At 40.0% G+C, this 18634-nt stretch overlaps 1 protein-coding gene across 1 annotated transcript in view; it reads right to left on the bottom strand.

Annotated features, from left to right (window-relative positions):
• The window catches only part of cacna1ab (calcium channel, voltage-dependent, P/Q type, alpha 1A subunit, b), a 70375-nt gene extending 53485 nt beyond the window's left edge, over positions 1-16890 (bottom strand). The window contains exons 1-5 of the mRNA XM_077719108.1: positions 16795-16890; positions 14616-14904; positions 9353-9642; positions 828-934; positions 598-737 (exon numbers count right to left, since the gene is read on the bottom strand). Of these exons, the coding sequence (XP_077575234.1) occupies positions 598-737; positions 828-934; positions 9353-9642; positions 14616-14899 (821 nt within the window). The 5' untranslated portion in view covers positions 14900-14904; positions 16795-16890. The remainder of the gene's footprint in view (positions 1-597; positions 738-827; positions 935-9352; positions 9643-14615; positions 14905-16794) is intronic.
• Positions 16891-18634: the final 1744 nt, after the last annotated feature.

The raw sequence follows: 18634 nt of genomic DNA, 5'->3' as shown, positions 1-18634 counted from the left end.
GTGCGCACGTACACGGGGTCCTCATTTGAGGTGCATGCCATGCCACAGTGAGTGTGTGTGTGTGTATATATATATATGTGTGTATATATATATATATATGTGTGTGTGTGTGTGTGTGTATATATATGTGTGTGTGGCTCCCCTGACAAACACCAGATCTTGTTACAAGCTACCATCCACCCTCCCCCTTCTCTCCTGGGCCACCATATTTAGATCACGCGACAAACACACACACAAAAACACCCACACACACACACACACACACCACCTGCCGCCTACACAAATACACACACCACACACATTTGCAGCAGAATCAAGATGGCAGTAAACAGCAATAGAAAGCATGTTCAAAATGATTTTTTTTCTATTATCCTGTCCATAATAGTTATACATAAAAGTAACCTGTACACTATTGTATACTAAATAATATTGCTTGAGTAGACAGAAAGGTCCAACAATAAAAAATAAGACACTAAGATTCCAGTTTACCCAACACAATTCAATATTGTAGTGTTTTTCCCTCTAATACAGAATAAAAAAGAAAGTGTATATTTTGCACACAATATGACAGTGAAAAAAAAAGTTTGTCAAACTCACCCAGTTAACACGACCACAAAGTCCATGACATTCCAGCCATTGCGCAAATACGAGCCCTTATGCAAGGCAAATCCCAGTGCCAGGATCTTGATGCCAGACTCAAAGCAGAAGATGGCGATGAAGTAGGGTTCCGTGTCCTCCTAAAGTAGGAAGAAGTCAAGAGCAGAAACAGATAGTGAAGAAAAGCATAATGATACCATCAAATTTCAGGGCGATTTTTTTTTTGTTACCAGTCGCTCGGACAGAGGCGTCTTGTCGCCGTCGGGCAAGTGCTGCTCCAGTGCCAGCACGATACAGTTTGCAATGATTGTGGTAAGGATCATCCATTCAAAAGGAGTGGAGCTTTAGTTAAGGCTAAAAATTGTTGTTTTAAGATACAGTCATAGACATGGAAAAATTCAAATTCTTCATATTCAGGGAAATTAGAATAGAACATAGCTCAATGCACAAAAATATCTTAAATTTGTTGTTTCAAAGCCATTTTGTGATGACTTTTTGAGTCCGATTCCCCTCCAAAAATGCTTGAAAACAGCCACTTAAAACCAGGATTCCCCTGTTTAGTTGCGTGTGTGTGTAGTATACAGTATGTGTGTGCTTCCAAGCTTGAATAATGGCTGCCAGAGGGTCTACGATGACTGGATATATCCAGACAGATCAAGCTTGTGCCTAATTGGTCAGTCATTATCCTGTTATCGTAGTGCGTACACATTTACATGTCTGTCCGTGTGTGTGTGTGTGCGTGTGTATGTGCATAGACGAAATCAGCGTACCACATGCAGAGTTGACATTGACCCGACGACCTGAGGATGGCCTGAGTGGATGCTTGATCTGAGGGGGATGAGATGGGTGTGTGGGTGTGTATGGGTGTATGTGTGTGTGATGCTAATAAGCAGATGGTAACAAGTACACCAGGAGTAGGGTGAGAATTAAGCTTGTCTTTCATGTGGTGCGTCTTTTGATTTTTAATACCTAGTCGCTCTGCGTGCATGTGTCTGTGTGTGGGCTACATGCTAGCCTGCTTTAGCATCTATTATTCAGTAGACACTCTGCTGGCCTAACAAGCTTCTGAAAGCAGGAGGTAACACACCCTCGAGATGTGCATGTGTGTGTGGGTTACGTGCGGGGGTGTTGGATGGCCCTTTATGCTCTCTTTCTTTATGCATGTGTGTTACACTTTCTATGGCTGTCTTTGTTTTTTTTAGGCATTCACAATTAGAGGTATTGACCTGCACAATTGACAATGGTTCCATGGAATTGTGTGTATTTCTGACATTGTATTCTCTTGGATTAATAATGCACACTTTTTTTTTACTGCACCAGATTTCAGCCTCAATCTAATCGATCTTTGCCATTCTAATTGAACCAGGGCCTTCATTGCCAAATTTTACATGATAAAAATGTGTCAAATATTAATTTGTGACATTTACGCCACATTTTATAGTAAAAGCTTTGTGATTAGACCATTGCAGAGATGCACAGGGAACAGAATTCCACAAAAAATGAAGTAAAATACAGCAATATTAAAAACCCATAAGTTAAAAACTATATGCTTGTCTATTTTCTGAAAAATCCGATCTCGTTTGGGGTTAGAGGTTCTGACCATATACACGATAGTCAAGCTTTTCATGAAAGAACCGCTAGCAAACATCCTGCAGCCTCCTGCTAGCTCAGCAGCCGTAAAGCTGTCGTCAGAAGTGATGGCTGACGAGACAACACACACACACACACTCACACAGAAACGCACACACAGGGTTCACCTTAGCCACAAATCTCAAGATCAACCGTCCGCCCATGTCGTTTACTGAGCACACACACACGGAAATCGCACTTGCAATGGTCACACTGTTAACTATATGAATTTAAATGTGAACTCTAATGAATGTTCAGGAAATGAAGACTCTGGCAATGGGGACAAGCATGACATCAGCACCTTCTCCATTAGTCACAAAGCACACACGCCATGTGCACGCATACAATGCAGCTGCGGTGACTCATCAAGCCAGTGAATCACGCAAATCTGATTTAGAAACATATCTCTTTCACTCACACAGACTTACCTACAGTCACAAACACGGAAAATATATCAAAGTTCTAAGACAGCGCATGTTGCCTCTTGTTAACATGAACGATATGAAACAAAATTTGAACTCAACTGCTTTTCCCACTTCAAGGTAAAATACCACAATGGCTTGGTCTTGTTTGATGGCTTGCTCAGACCTTTTTGTAGGACCACACATGATCCACATGCAATCCCAAATGTAATAATAAACGAAATGGGCCAAAGGAAAGCTGACAAAATGTCATTCTTCCAAGCAAAAGTGGCGTTAGTGTTCCCAAAATTAAAACGCTGACTTCCTTGGGCAGAGTTTTGCCGTTTGTGCAAGCCATCAAAATGACGATTGGTCCAACGCATAGTTTATAATAGCAAAGCAAAAAATTGAATATTCCAACAAGCTTAAATCATTAAAGGTCTTAGCGTGATTCTAACACCTTCAAAGCTCCCAGCTATGCCGCAAGCCCCTATTCTTCCATTTTTTTCCAGTTTTAATCCACATTACTCCAAGCTGTGTAGCTGACAGCGCCGTCATTCTATGCTCTAACGTTAAATCCGCATTACACCGGATCAGCTAGGAATGGGAGTGGGGGGTATCTTGGGATGGAGAATCCGTCCCTATTGGTTCCTCCTTCTTAGAGATTTGAAAACGGAAGTCATTTCTTTTGCTTCCCAGGTGAGTCTGGAATAATTAAGCCAAGTCCTCGACTCCAAATTGTTAATTAAAGCAGAGTGTATATGCGTGTGCATGCTTGGTTAAGTGTCCAAATGATTAGAGATTATAGTTATTAATTAATTTCTCCCCCACCCTCACCTGGTGAAGCACCTCATACACACACTCAAATGCAAAATATATCACAATACAACCTATAAATAGGTGAAAGTGGGTTGTGACTAGTCGTACACGTCTGCCTCGCAGTTCTAAGTTCTAGGTTTGATCCCATGTGGTTTGCGAACTTCCACATTCAAAGTTTCAGTTTTCATGCTCCCCCATGCCCATGTGGGTTTTCTCTGGGTGCTTCAACAATATATATGGTAGGCTGGTAGAACACTACATTGTTCTTAGGCAGATATATGCCATATGGCAAATAAATGAATAAATAAAGTGAATAAAAAGCTTGAACAGAATCATTCATTTCTGTCTAAGAGGATCCTTTGACTATTCCTAATAATGAACTAGCAGATAAACTGAAACTAGCATTGACAATACTGAGACTTAGCAGATAGTGCAGAAATACAGTGAAGAAATCCGCAGCGGAAAGGACAATACAGTTTCCATAGCAACAGTGTCAGTTTTACTTGATCCAAAAACAACAATCCCCAAGCTGAGAATTTGGTATAAACTGCAGAGTCGAGGGAGCACAAGTGACATAGCCAACTTGCTCTGACTGTCTCAAACAGTTGGCCTCTGACCCAACTGTTATTTGTGTTATGACCTGGTCTGATGTTGTATGGTACTGTTGGAGTGAGATTGAAAGGGGGGTAAATAAAGGTTTCCAGTGAGTAGACTCTAAAAAGATGTTGTGAATGCTTTTTTAATGTCTGTGTACTTGTACTAATAATAATAATAATGTCCTCTTAAATCACACAAACCCATATACTTCATTACAGCCTGTATTAAAACCCTGTGTTTTAACAAGATATTGACATAGTTTCAACTATTTATGATCAGGGTTTTAATTGTCCTGGTAAATGAGCCAATTTTTTTAAATGAATCAAGTCCAAATGTCCAAATTAAGTCCGTTCACACAAAAAAAAAAAAGTGAAAAAAATTATTTTATGAGTCCTCTGACTAGTTAGCTGATTCACTATTGACAGTCTCAATAAGCGGACTGGACAAAATATTTGGTATTTTTGGTTGACTGACTCATGTTACCAGGTCAGTTGTTTTGTTTTAGGGACTTGAGTCAGCAGACTTGAAACTTAAGTCATTTGTTATAATCAGACACTTTAAAAGACTGCAGAATTCAATTCAATTTGCTTCTATCGGTTCCCTGACTCAGCAAAGTGGAATCCAACTTAGAAATCCTGTCCTCTTCCAATTTTAGACACAAACTTGTCAAACACAAGTACATTTTAGAACCTTCACTTCAAAACGAAGCCCACACACTACAAGTTGTCCATGAATATCCTCGCCATCAAAGACACCAATGATGGGAAACCTAACAATAGTGGCAAGCAACTACAGTTCAAAAAGACAACAGCTCAGAATGTAAGAAGCCCTGCTGAACGAGCACAGATTGGAGTGAATTATAAAAAGCCAAAGCAGCTGCCTTGTGTTTAAGTCAAAGCGTGTCAGCGTATTGACGCTCCGACCCCATCGTGCCATAAAAGTCGCTCCTGAAAGCCCGGGCGAGCCTTTACCTAATTAAAGTGTCACTTATCCATCTCCTCCTTCCTCCCCTCGTCTTCATTTCATCCTCCTCAGCGTCTTTGCACGATGGGATGTTGCCTTGATTGACAGTCTTGCTGACCTCGGAAGCCCGTCCCGCCTCCTTTTTTTTCTGTTTCTGGCGAGTGACAGGGCCAATTCGCCGTCTGGGCCTAGTGACACGGAGTTAGCCTGAGTGGCTGGCCGCTGACGATGCAGTCGGAAAAAGAGCCGCATAACGTCTCGGGGGATTCTTTGCGTAAAACGTCTACGTACGGGCCATTGACTTTTGTACCTGCGATTTTCCGTTGACTGTAGGGCTCTCTTTGCAGCCTTTGTTTCTTAAGATTATGGGAGGTAAGTACGCACGCTTTGGTGCCAGTGACGTGATATGAATCTAAAGGTTAAGTGCCAATGACAACAGTTATCGTCAACTCTTTACAAGGTTTGGGCGGGAGTTTGGGGCACTTCTGCTGGGATTATTGAGCTGGAAAAGCACTAGGATAAGGGACTGTGTCAAATAGGTGGCAGTGATAAGGGCCTTTTGGATGAAATTAGCATGAGGTGGAAGGAAAATTAGTTTTCCTAGAAAGAGAACTGTTGTAAAAAATTAAAACACTTTGACTAGCCCATTTTTGCTTCCGAAAATGTTACTTCTATTTTCTTCTTTTGCATAATTTTCGGATGTTCTGAAGACCAATTCACATCCCCATATACCAAAATCAGCTTTCTTAATTAATTTATATATAAATTATAAGTAATTTTACTAAAAATGAAAAGTTTTTGCAGTTTAAAAGCCAAAAAAAGTCTAGTAAAAGGTTCGGCGCCTTCGTCTTTCGATTATTTCTTAAAACTGGCAGCAACTAATGAACTCTAAAAATTATTTTTCATAGGGTGTAGGGAGCATGTCCGCCAATTTTAAAATGTTTTTTGGCCTCCACTTGTTAATTTAGGCTGTTGATCGTTCTAAATTGAGTATATTTAAAGAATTAACCCGTTTAAAAGATTAGGCGTGGTCACCCGGAATATTTAGTGTTTTCCACTCATACGTTTTATGCCATTTGAGGGAAATAATACTAATTATTAAATCTTTAGCAATCCGCCTTTTGAATATTTGCAAATGAGATGAAGTAACTGTTAGTCCCAAGACTTGATATAGCGGCCATGCTGGGAAATATTGGGCATAATTGGCTGGCTGATTACATAATCAGAGAGGAATGAAAAGGGTTGCCTAAGGACAAGAGCAGGTTGGGGCTTTTTGGCGCCACGGTACACTTCCTCCCTCCCTTGCTACTGCCTGCTGCCCCTCCTCATTACTACCTCCATTTTTCTGGGGGAGGAAGAGGGAGTAAGTTATCGGCACTCCTTGGATATTTATGATGCATTCAAAAAAATGTAAAAACAGCATTAGAAAAAGTAATAAAATAAGTATTGAATAACTCTTTCTGTCACATAAGACAGGAGGAAGAATTATTTTTAATATGACTTTTTTAAGGAAAAAAAATTAACTTCAGAGCTTATTTAACTGACCGAATACTTTGGTATTTTTGTTCTTTTATATTCTAGAACAAAAGATTACAATACAATACAATGTACTGTCTTGACATTAGTCTATTTTTGGGTCAGTTTAAGCTCACAATTACAGAATTTTCCAAACTTTTTGGTCAAATGTCTAAGGTTTCCGCGTAAATTGATACTTTTGGCAATAGATTTAGGTATTTGTATTCATTGTGTATTTGGGAAGGGGTCCAAACCTACACAATGGACCGTTACTGGCACGGTAAGTATACATTTGTGCAAAAGGGGGAAGATCTAAATAAAACATTCTATTGGAAACATCAGAAAGCATATCCGACAGGCGCACTGGCAGAGAAATTTCATGCTATTTTGGCAGACATCTTTACAAATAACTATATACGGATAATATAGGAAGATTTCACTTATAGTTTTCTCATCTTTGGGAGACTCAAAAAGGACCTTTTCACTGCTCAGCAACAATTAAAGGCTGTAAAAAGCAATGTAATAGCTTTCTTGTGCAACAATAACAAAATTAATCACATTAGGATGTAGGCTATTGTTATTTGTCATGACAGAATTATACTTTATCGATTTGTGCCCAATAAATTGACTCTACTAATGTAACACACACACGTATGTATTATTTTTGTGTTTGTGTGTGTCTGAGTGGGCACACGATGAAGGAACGCATTGCGCTTTGGACCGTAAACCCACCAAATGTCACCTTTTATGTTTGCCAACACGCCATGTGTGCTTGTATGTGAGCAATACAGCCTGCCGAGGTCAGCGATCCTACAGAACAGGTGTTACAGTATTAACCTACAAAAAAACATACATACAATAATATATGATATATAATTTTCTAATAAAAGATGCTAAGCAACATGACTTGACGATTCCCGAGTCCCACAAGCCACCAATCAACCAACGAACACGTCTAATTAATCATATCTTGTACTTTGCCAAGACTACTGAATGTACCGGCCTGTCCTGACAATTAATCCCTTTCCCTTTTTTTTCCGCCATCATCCTACAGGACGTACAAGACAGTGGTTCCGTATATGGTCATGAGTAATTAGAGAGCGCTCGCACACAGGCACTCATTTCCTCCCTCTCAAGCCTTAAGCCTGCACAGTGCTGACATCAGCACTCAAACCCTGCTGCTGGCTATGAACAGCACCCACACACACACACACACAAATACTTAAACACACACACGATGCACTAGCTGCCGAGTAGGTCCATGCTAAATACGTTTGAAAAGTGGCATGGTTGCTCATTGCTAATATGCTAAATGTTTGAACCTCCGCAGTTGATACTGGAGCATCTAAAAGACGAGGATGTAAATAGACTGTCCATGCATAATTGGACTTTTTATGATGTTTTGGTTAACTATTGTGTCAATTTGATGTGCAAATGGGTTTGGTGTCCAATAAACACAGAGGTACGTACACCTGAGACTCACAAGCCAATCATAGGCAAGTTTGACAAACGAGTATTCAGAAAAATTTAGTTTAAGGTGAATTATGTCCATGAGTTTGGAAGCCAGGAGCTAAAGGCTATTTTTTTTTTTTAGATGGGCTGATGTAAGATGTAACATATTTCATGAGATTTAATGTTGAAGCAGAAAATATTCAGGAATTGGATGAAGAATATTTTTGCTTATTGAAATTTACTGCCATCTTTGTTAATGTTCCTGACAAGACGCAATAACAATCAATCAAAATCTTCACCATACTGTTTAAGTCTCTTTTACACCACACTGTCTTCTATCAAGGATGCAAAAATGAGTTGGAATAACCAATTCCTATTGAAGAAATCTCCACAAGTACATTTTAAAAAGTATTTCTGTACTTTGTTACTCCCTAGACCTGGCCTTTTAAAAACTGCTGTCTCATACATCATGCAAGTGACTCACTTTGCAACATTCAAGATTAAAGACAAAACAATCATGAACTTATTCAGGCTTCCTGTGCACACTTCACAACTTTAACCGAAAAACCAGTCATTTTTTCCCCTCTTGAGGGGATGACAAGTGGGTAAATTAAATAAAGTGTGGAGAGAAGTTTTCCTTCATGGCAAGTTAACAAAACTGACTAGAAAACCTCATGTTTGCATTTGTACATCAATTACTGAAGTTGAATCAGTGCTTCTACTTTTACCATTTTATTCCTAATTTTCCACTTAAATAAGTACTATTGCAATCGTAATATATTTTCCACTTATAATATTTGTACTTAACTGGAATTTCTATTTGGTCAATTACATTTTACTTTTACTACTTAGATTTAAAATCTATTATATATACGTATTTTACAATCATTCTCAAAACAGGAGTCAAAATCCCCCGAAGGCCTTCATCATTTCACTAAAAATAATCTCATAGTAGAGTAAAGTTGCTGTTCTGCTTCTTTTCATTAGAAAAAGCTACACACTCAAAATTTCTACTCCAAACTACTAATGAGAAACTATTTTTTGGTGAAAGCAACCATCATCTAATGGTGATCAAACTTTCTTCCAAAGATAAACATTCTCTATTTAAGTGTATTCTAATGGTGTGACATGACTATCAGGGATGTTTAGTACAGTCAAAATCCCTAAAATACCCCCAATAAAGAAAATAGAGCTTTCAATGAAAAAAAAAAGTGGCGCTAAACAAGAACCAATAAAGCTTTTCCAGCTCAATTAACAACCATTACTTTGAGCAACTTCCATAAAGATAATATATTCATGTGGGTCAGCATCCACAAACTCCACACCCACCAACCAACACACACACACTTGATAAAAAACGAAACCATGCAAAGGATATGGCCACTCTGTGATCTTTTTGGCATACTTCCTCACCAGGTTGTCCTCGCTGAAGAGGAAAAGCGAGCGGTTGACGGTCAGGCAGCTCTGCCTCACGGGGATGGGGTTGTACAGGGCCATGGTGCGGGCCCTCTGAGCCATGGACTGCTTGTACATCCGCTGCGCCCCAGGGGGCCCCCCTTGACGGCTGCCCCCACGGCCGGCGCCGCCGCCACCGCCTCCCCCTTGTCCGCCGCCCCCTCCTTGTCCTCCTCCATACCTGTTGGGGAGCTCGTCTCCGAAGCGCGCCATTCTGCAGACACCGAACGCCAGAGGTTAGAAGGGAGCTCGGAGGGACGCCTCCACATGCCACCAGCCTCCTCCCGTTCTCTGTAGAGATGCTCTCCTCCTCCTCCTCCACCTCTTCCTCCTTCAGTGATGGGGAGCTACCGCCATGTAAGGAGGGAGCGCTATGTCCCACTTTATGTAATCTTAACAACACCTACTCAAAAACATCAAAAATATAAACTCCATTTGCTGGCTGTATTGATGAAGATTGCAATCATCTCCACTCGTGCTGGAGACTGCGTCGTTGCCCCCCCACCCCTTTCCTCCTCCTCCTCCTCCTCTTCCTCCAACTCCTCTAACCTCCTCCTCTCAGCAGCCTACCGCATCCTGACAGCATCCGCAGTTGGCTTTTCCCCCTCCTCATCCAGAGACCAGTTTCGGTACCCCCACCCAGCCACCCACAACCGAGGCTTTCCTCTTTCTTCTTTCCTCTTGGTGCAAAAAAAAGAAGAAGAAAAAAATGACCAGAAGATTAAGAGTTGGAATAATCAATTGACGGCGTGCCTGGAAAATATCCGCAATGTGGCCGCGCCATTCGGCTTACACGCGCCGCGTGAGCTGGGGGGCTTCCCCAAAATCCCGCTGACATTTGTTGACGTTTGATGATGGACAGTGCGGCACCCCCCTCCCAACACACACTCTTTCCTCCTCTTCCTCCTCCTTCTCGTTTCCCTCCTCTTCCTCCTCCTCCCCACCACCACCAGCAGCAAGGCGTCGGTTGTTGATTTTGGGCGTGATTGCTGGGGTGCTTAAATCTCCTCACCTCTTCTTCTTCTTCTTCTTCCTCCTCCGCCTTGATGACAGGGTGAGAAAAGAAAGTCCTTCTCCAGAATCATCTATAATCCAAAATACAAGGAGGAAGTGGAATCCTGAGTGGAGAGGAACCGGAGAAGAACATTGGCCTCATAGTGGAAAACGAAGCGTTGTAGCGCTCATCTTCATCATCTGCCGCCAAAAGGTGCACGGAGGCAGCCTCCGCCCAGCAGCATCGCTCCTCAGATCGAAGAGAGAGAGAGATAGAGGGGGGAAACCACGACCTCGCTCTCTCTCTTTTTTTTATTTCTACCCCTCCTATTCAATCTGTTTTTTTCTCTCCTTTTTTTTACGCCCGCTGTTGCTTTTGCGCTCACGGAGGTGTCGCGTTGGTGGCGGCAGTACGCACAGCCAGCATCTGATCTGATGAAAGCGAAGAGAGCGCCACGCCAATCGGCGGAGAAAGCTGGCAGCACACGGCACCTCCCCGGAGTACCCCCGCCTCCTCCTCCTCATCCTCCTCTACCCACTGCTCTCCTCCCTTCTCCTGCCATGCAAGAAGAGCATCTGGCATTACCTGCAAGCCAAAGATTTCTTTTTTTTGATTTGTTTGATTGTTCTCGAGCAAAAACTGGTTAAGTTGTTTCATTGTTTGAGGTGGCAGAGTTTCCCTGAGATGATAATTAGGTACTTGGTATAAGATGAGCCAAGTGCCTTAAAATATTTGGGTCATTCTAACATGTTTTCGAAAGGTAAAAATACATATAGATTATTTCCCCTATATAACAGACTGGTAAATTTATAATGGGACTCAATAACAATGATTCTCAGAGGAAGAATATATTTAATAAAATTAATCTAAAACTATTTTGATAATTGGTTAATTGTTAAGAAACATTAAATTTAATCCAAATCCTCAGAATTTAAGCCTCAACAGAAAATATTTTCCAATAATTGTAGCCTTCCTCAATCGGAAGAATGATATGTTTTCTTGTTCAATCCAATTAAGACATTAACAAAAACATGCTTGTAATTTGTAAGACAAGGTAGGTTAACATATTTTCTCTTAGAGAGAAAAAAATGATTATTTAAAAAATGAAAAATATTTTCATCCTATTTACCAAAAAAAAAAAAAAAAGCAAAATCCCCAGATTTAAACCCCATGTTCACTGTAGTATTTAAGTGTCTCTGTTTTTTTTGAAGACATACTAATGTGTCTCAGTAAAAGTCAAAACATATTGATTTAAGAATGCTATTGTTGTGTAAAGATTTCCCTTTGTTTTCTATTGACAAGAAATCAATGTTCATCAGTGATTGATTACTTTGTTATTTAATAAGGAGCAGCAATCGAAGTAGAAAGGACGGGACATTGTGTACCATCATTGAATGGGGTTTGGCAGTAAAAAGGTAGCAAGCAGCAGGAGAGTTTGTGAGAGATTTGTTTGTTTTTCGGGCCACTTTTTTATTTTAATTTTATTTTTTTCTACTCTGCCGATCCTCCTGCCAGTATGGCTGCACATCTGACTACTGTTTGAAGCTTCCCAAAGAGCTGTTTGCCTGCAAGCTGTCGCCTCTCCACATTTTGCTTTTTTCCTGATTAGAAAGTAAAAAACAAAAAAGGTGGAGGACACAGTTTTCAGAAAAAGATACTGACATCTTTCCAATGCCTTCTGGAGCTGTCCAGGGTGCTGAACACTCTCAAGTGGGCTTTTGCCATCTGTCAAAATGCTAAAAACTATTAGCTTTGGCTAGCTAAGCAGGTGAGCTTTCACCTTTTTCAGGTGGCATTGGCCTCTTTGGAAGCACGACACTATCCCACAGGAGGTAATTTAGGAAAATACATGCATGAAAAGTAAACTAAAACTTCCAGCAAATTGGGAGATTCCCTGGCACTTCCAATTCTGGCTTTCCAACACCAATGTCAAACTACAGCCACTTTATGAGTACTGATCTCCGGGGAGAAATGTTACGATAGACCGGTGGTCTGCGGTACTGGTGTTTAATGGATTGAATATTTGTGTTGGATAAGACAAAACAATTTATATATTCGTTCTACATCGTAGAAAAGTAATTCACTAATTCAACTCAAATGAAAACTTCAACTATTGCATTCGTCCATTTTATACGAGTCCTTATTGTATCTATTTATGAATTAGATAGTGAATAAATTGTCAGATCTGCCAACATTATATGGCAGTCGGTTGAAAATGTGTAAAAACTATAGACAATCTAATTTATAAGGTAACATTTTGACCCTTGAGTCGATTATTACTATTTTAAAAAAGTAGAAACAACACTTATGCACATAAATGGGACAATCAGCTCTCATGGAACATTAATAACAAACTAGACCTGATTGAATGCACTCAAACAGTAAAGCTTACATGGAAGAAGAAGTATGCTTCATTATATTATCGCCCAGTTTATAAAAAGCTATCATCCCAATGTGTTAATGCGGGTGTCTGTGTTTTCTACATGTCGTGATCGCATGCGCAGCGTCATGTGATTTCCCGTAAAAAGGTTGCAGACAGCCCATTCGCACTGCCAGAAACAAGGCAACGGTGCCGGGAAAAAGGAGGAGAAAGAAGAGGAAGAACGCAACGGGAGCGCACCATCACGGTGGTTGCACGGCGGACATGACGCGTGACTTATTTATGATGACGATGGGCCCTCTCCTATCAATGCAGACTTGTGGGGATGAGGTGGATGCTGGGAAGGGGATGTGTGCGTTCATGCAGGCAAGCTGCGCAGGAAGTCCTGGTACCTCCCCACGTGGCAACACCCCTGCCATGCACCCCCAACCTTGACTATGATATCACCCAGCAGGCTAAAAGCACATCTACACCCACAAAAACACACACCCACAAATACATATGCCCAAATCACATGTATTTAAGTTTACCATATTTTTCGCATTGGAGAATAATGGTAATTTTAACATTTTTTTTAATTTTTTTTATCAGAAATCAAGAACAGTTAAAGGGACAATAGTAAAACAGAGAGTTACGTATGGTGGACCCTATATAAATATACATTACACTATATAATAACTTTTTTTAAAAATCCCTGTTTCTGATATGGACTTTTCTATTGGTGGTTGAGTTCCAATCCCATGTAAGGGGTGTTTACTATAATATATTTTTGGGAAAATTCAGAAAGAATAGTTGACTTGGCGATCCCAAACGCCAACACAGCACTTTGTTTTTGGCGTGTGCGCGTGTGTGTGTGACAAGCCGGCAAAATAAGCAAGCTGACGTTGCGCCCGGGCTAATTGGACAATTGCGCTATGTAGCCATTTTCTTCTTGCGCTGACGTATTAATTGATTGGCTTCTGAATGGAAGTTGAGAGAGAAGGGGATAACAAAATGAGGAAGATGAAGAGGGGTGGGCTATTAATCATCATATCTACTACACCTCCAATATCTATCCATTGTATCTACATCCATTGTTCACATATCCATCCAACACACCAATCCATTTCATTAATATTTCTATTCATCCTGTATATTTGCAAATGTGTATGTCCTTAAAAAGTTTCTCTGTTCTCTAACTTTCCCCCCAATGGGAGTTTGAGGGGGTTGAGATGTGTCTAACTGCCAGCCAGAAAGTGAAGTTGACCTTTGAGTGATGGTACCCAAAAAGAAAGACTTTGGAGGCATCAAAACTGATATTGCGCACTCATTCATCACCTTCAAAACTCAACTGAGTCAAAAGCGAATGCGAAAGCAGACATTTTGCGGCAATTTATGAGCATTCGCTCGTCAGCGGAGGAATTAACTAATTGCTCGTATTGTTATTTGATTCCCGCAAAGGCGCTGTCGCTGCACAGCGACTATTAGCTGATTGTGAGATTGACTCCAAGTTGGTGTACAAGAACACAAAACAACATGACATAACGCAGAGCATCAGCAACAAAGAGATTGAGGAGCATTAAATCAACGTACTGTCAAGAGAAGCAGCCAAATGTCTCATTTCATTTCATTTGGCCTCCTAATGTCATTCATTGTGTTCTCGGAACAAATTTCTTCGGTCACTGCAAATGCTAATCGTAATATACGACCTCTTTTTCATGGGTGTAACGCCATCTGGCTGCCATAGCAAGAACTACATCACTTTAACATATTACCACTATAAAAGGAAGCTATTGTGACATGCATTTGAAGAAGAAAAAAAAGTAACACTCACTCCCATTGCTTTCTTTTGGCTTGCGGTGTGTTGAGTCTTTTGTGTTCCTGGTGAGCCAAGATGATGTCACGGTGGTCCACTACTGCCCCCCTTCTGTGCACGTGAGGGACAGAGGGGTTGCTCTGGCCTCCGTAGGAGTCGTCCCTCACGTTGTATACGGTGTGGAAGTAGGTTGGGTTGGGCCCCACGCTGCTGCCGCTGATGGGGGGTGGCGGGCGGCGTAGTACAGGCTGGGGCCGCCCTGCCACCTCACCCGCATGGTCCTGATAGTTGCGGGGCCACATAGAGGCTGAAAAGTAAAGAAAGAGTTTGCGTTCTGATGTCACAATTGAAAGACAGTTTGGGATTTAGGTTGTGGTTTAAAATGTTGGGTTCGAAACCCCATGCAGGGAACATTACCACTACAAGTGCATGTCAAATAGGGGTCTGAATAAAATATTATGCCATTGTGCCATTTAAAAATGGACTGTGATTCGTGCATGAAGGGTTATATGATCAAGATGAGGTCCATTTTTCAAAATTCGTCATTTTTAGAGTCTCAAATTAGAGCGTCAAACTGAGGTGACTTCATATTGGGATTGGCTTGAAGAACTGTGTATTTTTCTGCGTGCTGTTGTTTAGCGCTGACCGAGCAAGCTAGTCAAAAACAAATCAAAACTAATGAACAACAGTGAAAGTACACAAAAGAGACATTGTGCAAACTCAGGTCCAGCGATCGTGCCCCGGGGGTCTACCACAACGTCAGCGTAGCAAAAACGACGAGTCACATCCGTCCTTGAAAAACAGCAGTTCAATTTCGAGGGTTAAGCATTCCTGCCAAGGTTGGGGATTCAAAGAGCATTTTTTATTTGGGGTTTAAAATGTGTATAATGTGTTTTGGTGTGTGAATCTTGAACAATGGTTGTGATTTCAATTTAGGATTTTAAATCATTAGAGAGTTTTGAAAATGTATCAAGGTTTGAATTGAAGTTTTAACAATTGGTGAGAGGTCCAAATTGTAGGCCCAATGTGGGCACTTTTTAAAAATGATGGTTTCAAGAATGGGTTGTGGTTTAAATGATGGTTTTAAGAATGGATAAGGATTTAAACATTGTTTGAGTTCCAAGAGCACTACACGTTTTTTAAAAAAGAATTTAAACACAGGCTAGAAGTGTTGCTAAATTGAATTTTAAGAATTAGTTGTTTAGAGTTCAAGTTAGACTGTAAAATTGGTTTGTAAAAAAATTGTGGTCAAGACATATGCTTTAGTTTCAGTCATAAATGAGGGTATCAAGTTAGCTTCAACATTTGGTTAAGGCAGACTTATTCTGAATAACTAGTTTTAACCAAGACAAGACATGGTTAAGGTTTCACATTCAAATACTGCCACTAAAAGATGCATACCACCAGGACAGTCTCTACACCAGCACACTGTTGTATCACTGTCATTCTTAGTGGTCATTATTGTGCCTCTGGATGTTATCATTTGTGACAATGCCTGTTCTCTGTAAGCTTTTTGGACAGACAACATCATATCTGGACTGGCTCAAAAGCAAACACTCACACTGATTACGACAAAAGGAGATGCTGTATGAAGAAGGGATGCAAAGGTTGGACGACGATCCAACCAAGCTTGTATTTCAGATCATCCTTGGGACTATTTGCTCCAAAATAGTCAAGTTATTTCTGTATGAGAGGACTTCAAAGAGAAGCATGTGTTACACAACTCCCTCATCATGTACCTCCATATGAACAATAATAGATGTACAATTGTAGGTACAAAAAAGCTACAAGAAATTCAGGGAAGGAGATGTAGTGATGGACTTGAGTCTTTTTCATGCATGGATTCCATATTGCCAATTAAAACTGAATTTAGGGGACAAGTAGTTCTTTTAAATACTTCTTTAGAGCAAAAATCAACTTGATAAACCTGAATCCACTACTTAATTTCATGTTAAGTAGTCCACTACTTAATTTCATGTTGCTAAAAGTGAACCTACTAAGTCCACTTTGTGTCTTTCCAAATTTGCGTCTTCTTAACATATTTGTCTGTTCACTCATAATCGAAATGTCTACCAAAAATTTATTTTTTGGAAAGTAAAAGTGGCATCAGGGGCTGAATTTCCACAAAGAACACAAAAAAATCTACAAAAAAAAACATCCTTACTAGGCAGATCCATAACTAATTGATGATTCTTACCTTTCTGTCAGCTCTTCTAACTGTCAAGATCCAGGAGGACCCCCACACTTCTTCTTCTTCTGCTACTCATCCTCATCCATGACGGGAAGGTGAAAAGATGAAGTGGCAGGAACGAGGAGAAAGGATCCATCTGGTTGACAGGGGGAACATCCCGTCAAGAAGGAGGGTCATGACATGTGTGCGTAGGGAGGGTGTTCTCCTCTGCAAAGGTCATTTAACACTGGCTGTTGGCCATCCACTCGACTCGCACCATTGCACCCTCTCTCTCACTGTACTGCCCCTTCTGTGGTTTGTCCCTCGTCACTCAACCCTCCCACCGTGTCTAAACTCATGAAACAACTCTGGTGGAAGCTACTTAAAACTATGAAGAATTCTACTACACGCACACACACCCACGTGTGTATGCATCTATGCTTACATTGGGTTTCAAATAATTTAGTAATATCGTCTAATAGAAAACATTCTTTTCACATATGTTAAGTATCCAAATATATATTTTTAAATAATGATTTCCCTTTTTCTATATAGGGTGAATTTGTTTTAATGGTGGACTCTACCCATGCTACACATTTAATTTGGTCTCCATGTATCACAAGCTGACTCACCCTAAATTCACACTCACACAGGGGAAGGTCAACCTTATGTGATGGTCATTTATACATTTATATACTGCTGTACAACCCTTGTTATACTGTCTTGATATATCACTTTGAAACCCGAGAACTTGCCTGAAAAAATAATCATTATTGACAGTCACAACAATTTAAAAACTTGAAGCACACTCTTAAATGCAAAACATTGTCTTGGAACACTAATTTACTATCACTTCATTTATTTTCTTGTAACTGTAATTCAATGATCATGAAAAACATCCTCCCAAAACCTAATTTGAAATAACTAAAAACCACTATGAAGTCTTAAATTGACAGATCAAAAATTGATGATGAATTTGACACCCTTGAAACTAATTGCTTTTTGTAGTTTTTTCACTATCATTAGATTCATTTGAAGGGAAACTTGTTTTTAAACTGCCACTGGAATTTCTGACCACACGAGGACGCTAAAATATCAACCTACGAATCCACTCTATGGATACATTAGAAAATAAATAAATACAAATCTTTGTTACATTTTTATATTGATCGTTAATTATTTTGATTCCAAATGACCTTTATAATGAATGATCTTAGTGATCATATAGTCATCATTCATTTATTTAGTATTTAATAGTTTGTATTGGCCTTAGATAAAACAACCACATGTGTTGAGTTGTACACTACTTTCCAATTTTTTTTAAAGAAATCAGGATCTGATGGTTAAAAAAATACACAATTGTTAAAATCAGAGGCTTGATTTGGACTCCTAACCTAAAAAATATACTTAAAAACAGTAGTTAGACCTGACCTGATGTGTTTTGGATCCAACCAAGGAAGACTAAGTTGAAATAGACGAGGATCAGGTGGTACAAGAGAACAGCCTACAACAGGTGAAACAGATTGACAATCACTATGACAACAAAATACAAATAAAACAAGAAAACACGCATAAAACAAAACAATCACCTCCAAAGAAATCAACCCTAACATGCCCTAACGTAATACAAATGTATTTTTTTTTTGAAAAGACAGACTTTTTATGTTATCAATAGAAATAGACACCAATATTTTGTTACAAAGGCTTGATTTTTATTAAGATCGTATCCGCATTGGTCAATCATTCTGCTTTCTTTTCTCTTTACAGTAGTTAATGTGCAATTGTTATTATTTATTAGTGTGTCACATTTAGGAAGTCACATGTCATTGGCACTTAGAACACATGTGGGAAGGGAGTTAAGTTTTTT

This window comes from Stigmatopora nigra, chromosome 6 (genome assembly GCF_051989575.1).
Source record: "Stigmatopora nigra isolate UIUO_SnigA chromosome 6, RoL_Snig_1.1, whole genome shotgun sequence".
Classification (NCBI taxonomy): Eukaryota; Metazoa; Chordata; class Actinopteri; order Syngnathiformes; family Syngnathidae; genus Stigmatopora; species Stigmatopora nigra.
This window is presented reverse-complemented; position numbering and strand designations above follow the sequence as displayed.